General features: G+C 46.8%; 1 protein-coding gene across 1 annotated transcript; it reads right to left on the reverse strand.

Annotated features, from left to right (window-relative positions):
• Window positions 1-700: 700 nt before the first annotated feature.
• On the reverse strand, window positions 701-1,345 carry LOC143605569 (uncharacterized). The gene is made up of 2 exons (XM_077081639.1): window positions 1,229-1,345; window positions 701-1,138 (listed from the first exon to the last, which is right to left on the reverse strand). The coding sequence occupies exons 1-2, from the start codon at window positions 1,343-1,345 to the stop codon at window positions 701-703; spliced, it is 555 nt and encodes a 184-aa protein (XP_076937754.1).
• Window positions 1,346-2,460: the final 1,115 nt, after the last annotated feature.

A 2,460-nucleotide genomic window follows, 5' to 3' on the forward strand; every position in this document is an offset into this window, starting at 1 on the left:
ATGAAGAATCGGAGAGGGGATAGATCAGGCCTGCATCGAGGAGTTTGATAACCTCCTTTTTTACCACCTCCGACATGTTAGGGTTGAGCCTCCTCTGAGGTTGGATTACAGGCTTGTACTCATCCTCTATGAGTATCCTGTGCGTGCAAAAGTTCGGGCTGATGCGCTGAATGTCCATGAGTTTCCACGCAATAGCCTGTTTGTGTGCCTTGAGCATATCAACCAACCTCGACTTCTCATCATCTGTTAACTGAGAAGAAATGATGACAGACAAATCTGAATCACCTTTCAAGAAAGCATACTCCAAATGAGGAGGTAGCTCTTTAAGCTCGAGGGACGGTGTTGCCTCAATCGATGGTCTCTCCTTCGGTCCCTCGGCTCTATCGCCAACCATGAACACCTTGAAGGTATTCAGGAGGTGAGCTAACAAGAATGCTCAGGTCGTGCTCCGGGGGATCATCAACCTCGTCCTCCTGATTGAGCAAATCTGCTCTAGAGATGTAGTCAAGACATCGTTCGAACTGAGATATGAACGTGTCAAGAAAGTAAACGGAATTGTCCTGACTACTGGAGTTTCTCATCGATTTGACGACATCGAAGGTGGCGTTCTCCTCCCCTACACGAAGTGTAATTTTGCCGTCGATTCGTCAATAAGCGCTTTAGCAGTACGCAGGAAGGGTCGTCCAAAAATGAGTAGGACCTAATCGTCAGCCTCCATGTCAAGAATAACAAAATCCACGGGGAAAACAAATTTATCGACTTTAACGAGTACGTTTTCCATGATTCCTCGTGGATATTTGACCGAACGGTCGGCCAAGGATAAACTCATGCGCGTCGGGACTGGCTCGCCAAGGTTTAGCTTTTTATATAGAGAATATGGCATCAGATTTATGCTAGCACCTAAATTGGCCAACGCGTAGCTCTCAGTCGAGTTGCCAAACAAACACGGAATCGTGAAGTGTCCCGGGTCTGCTAATTTCTCCGGCAGCTTGTTCTGGACTACCGCAGAGCATTCTTCATTTAGACATACTGTAGAAAGCCCCTCCAGCTTCTTCTTATTCGAAAGAAGATCCTTTAAGAATTTGGCATATTTAGGCATATGATGGAGTGCCTCGACAAACGGAAGATTGATTTTTAGCTGTTTAAACATGTCCAAGAAATGTCCATATTCCTACGCATACTTCTGCCGTAGAAGACGGGCATGATACGGAACTCGAGTAAGATCGACTTCGGGACTCTTCTTATCTTCAATCTTCTTCTCAACAGTTTTCTCTTTGGGAGACTCACCGTTTGACGCGGTACTTTCTGGGACTCGCCTCTCGTGCGTCCTCACAGGAGTCTCCATCTCTATCTCCTCGTCCACCGGCTCCTCATCATCTGCCGGCGACTGCTCTCGATCGCCTCCTCTGCCACTACGGGTGGTCACCGCCTTCAACTATGCCTTCGGGTTAAGCTCCGTGCTGCCCTGAAACGCTCCGACCTGCTTATTAGGTAGCATTTGCTTCATCATCTCATCCACCTTTCGAGACATTTCCAAAAACGACGACTGCTAGTTCTTCAATAAGTTGTCGTGCTCAGCCAATCTCTGTTGTGTGTTATTATATCTGTCAATAAGGTGAGAAATCATGGTAGATTGCTTAGTTAGAAGCTCCTTAAGATCCGGTTCCATACCGTTACTCTTCCCCGCACTCGAACTCCCTGCTGCCTCTGGGTCACTAACCTAAACTTGCTCATGCCGAAAACCCTAAGCATTACCTCCCGATCTCCAACCATAGTTGGAGTTATTTCTCCATCCTGAGTTTCCGTAGGCATTCGCTCTTATATTCTGATTTCCCAAGTAGTCCACCTTCTCCTGCTGATCGACCGGACAATCAACTGTATCGTGCCCTCCACGATAGATTTTGCATTTCTGAGAAATCTTCTTCAACTCTCGGATATCCTTCTGCATTGCCTATAAGGCAGCCGCGATGCTAGTATCAGTTGAGACCTGATAAATGCCTCGAGCGGAAGCGGTGGTGGTTTTAGATGTACCACGGGCATACGTCTCCCGCTGCTCGGCTAAGGTGAAACTCTCAAACAACGACTCACACTCATCTATATCCAACTTCTCTAACATGTTTCTTCCAGCTGACGTATTGAATATCTTCGGCATCTCAAAGGTCAGCCCGTTATAGAATTTCTCGACTACAGCCCATTCAAGCAGACCATGTTGGGGGCATCTACTAAGAAGATTATGAAACCTTTCCCAAGCCAAAGAGTATGGCTCGTCAGGGTCCATGCAGAAGGAACAGATCTGATCACGAAGAAGCGAGGCTTTAGATGGCGGAAAATACTTCTTAAGGAATTCGGCTTAAAGGTTATCCTAGGTAGTGATGGACCCATGGGGAAGGTTTTCCAACCATGATGAAGCACGACCCTCTAGAGAAAATGGAAAAAGATGAAGGTAAATAGACGCACGAG

Source organism: Bidens hawaiensis, unplaced genomic scaffold (genome assembly GCF_021521415.1).
Source record: "Bidens hawaiensis isolate Kalapana, Puna unplaced genomic scaffold, B.hawaiensis_p1.1 tig00070164_1, whole genome shotgun sequence".
In the NCBI taxonomy this organism is placed as follows: Eukaryota; Viridiplantae; Streptophyta; class Magnoliopsida; order Asterales; family Asteraceae; genus Bidens; species Bidens hawaiensis.

Excerpts from the sequence above, each read along its gene's own strand:
- LOC143605569 (XM_077081639.1), bottom strand. The coding sequence starts at position 1,345 with ATGGAGACTCCTGTGAGGACGCACGAGAGGCGAGTCCCAGAAAGTACC. Across the intron at positions 1,139-1,228 it reads AAGATAAGAAGAGTCCCGAA|CTAAAAATCAATCTTCCGTT; the intron begins GTCGATCTTACT and ends ATGTTTAAACAG.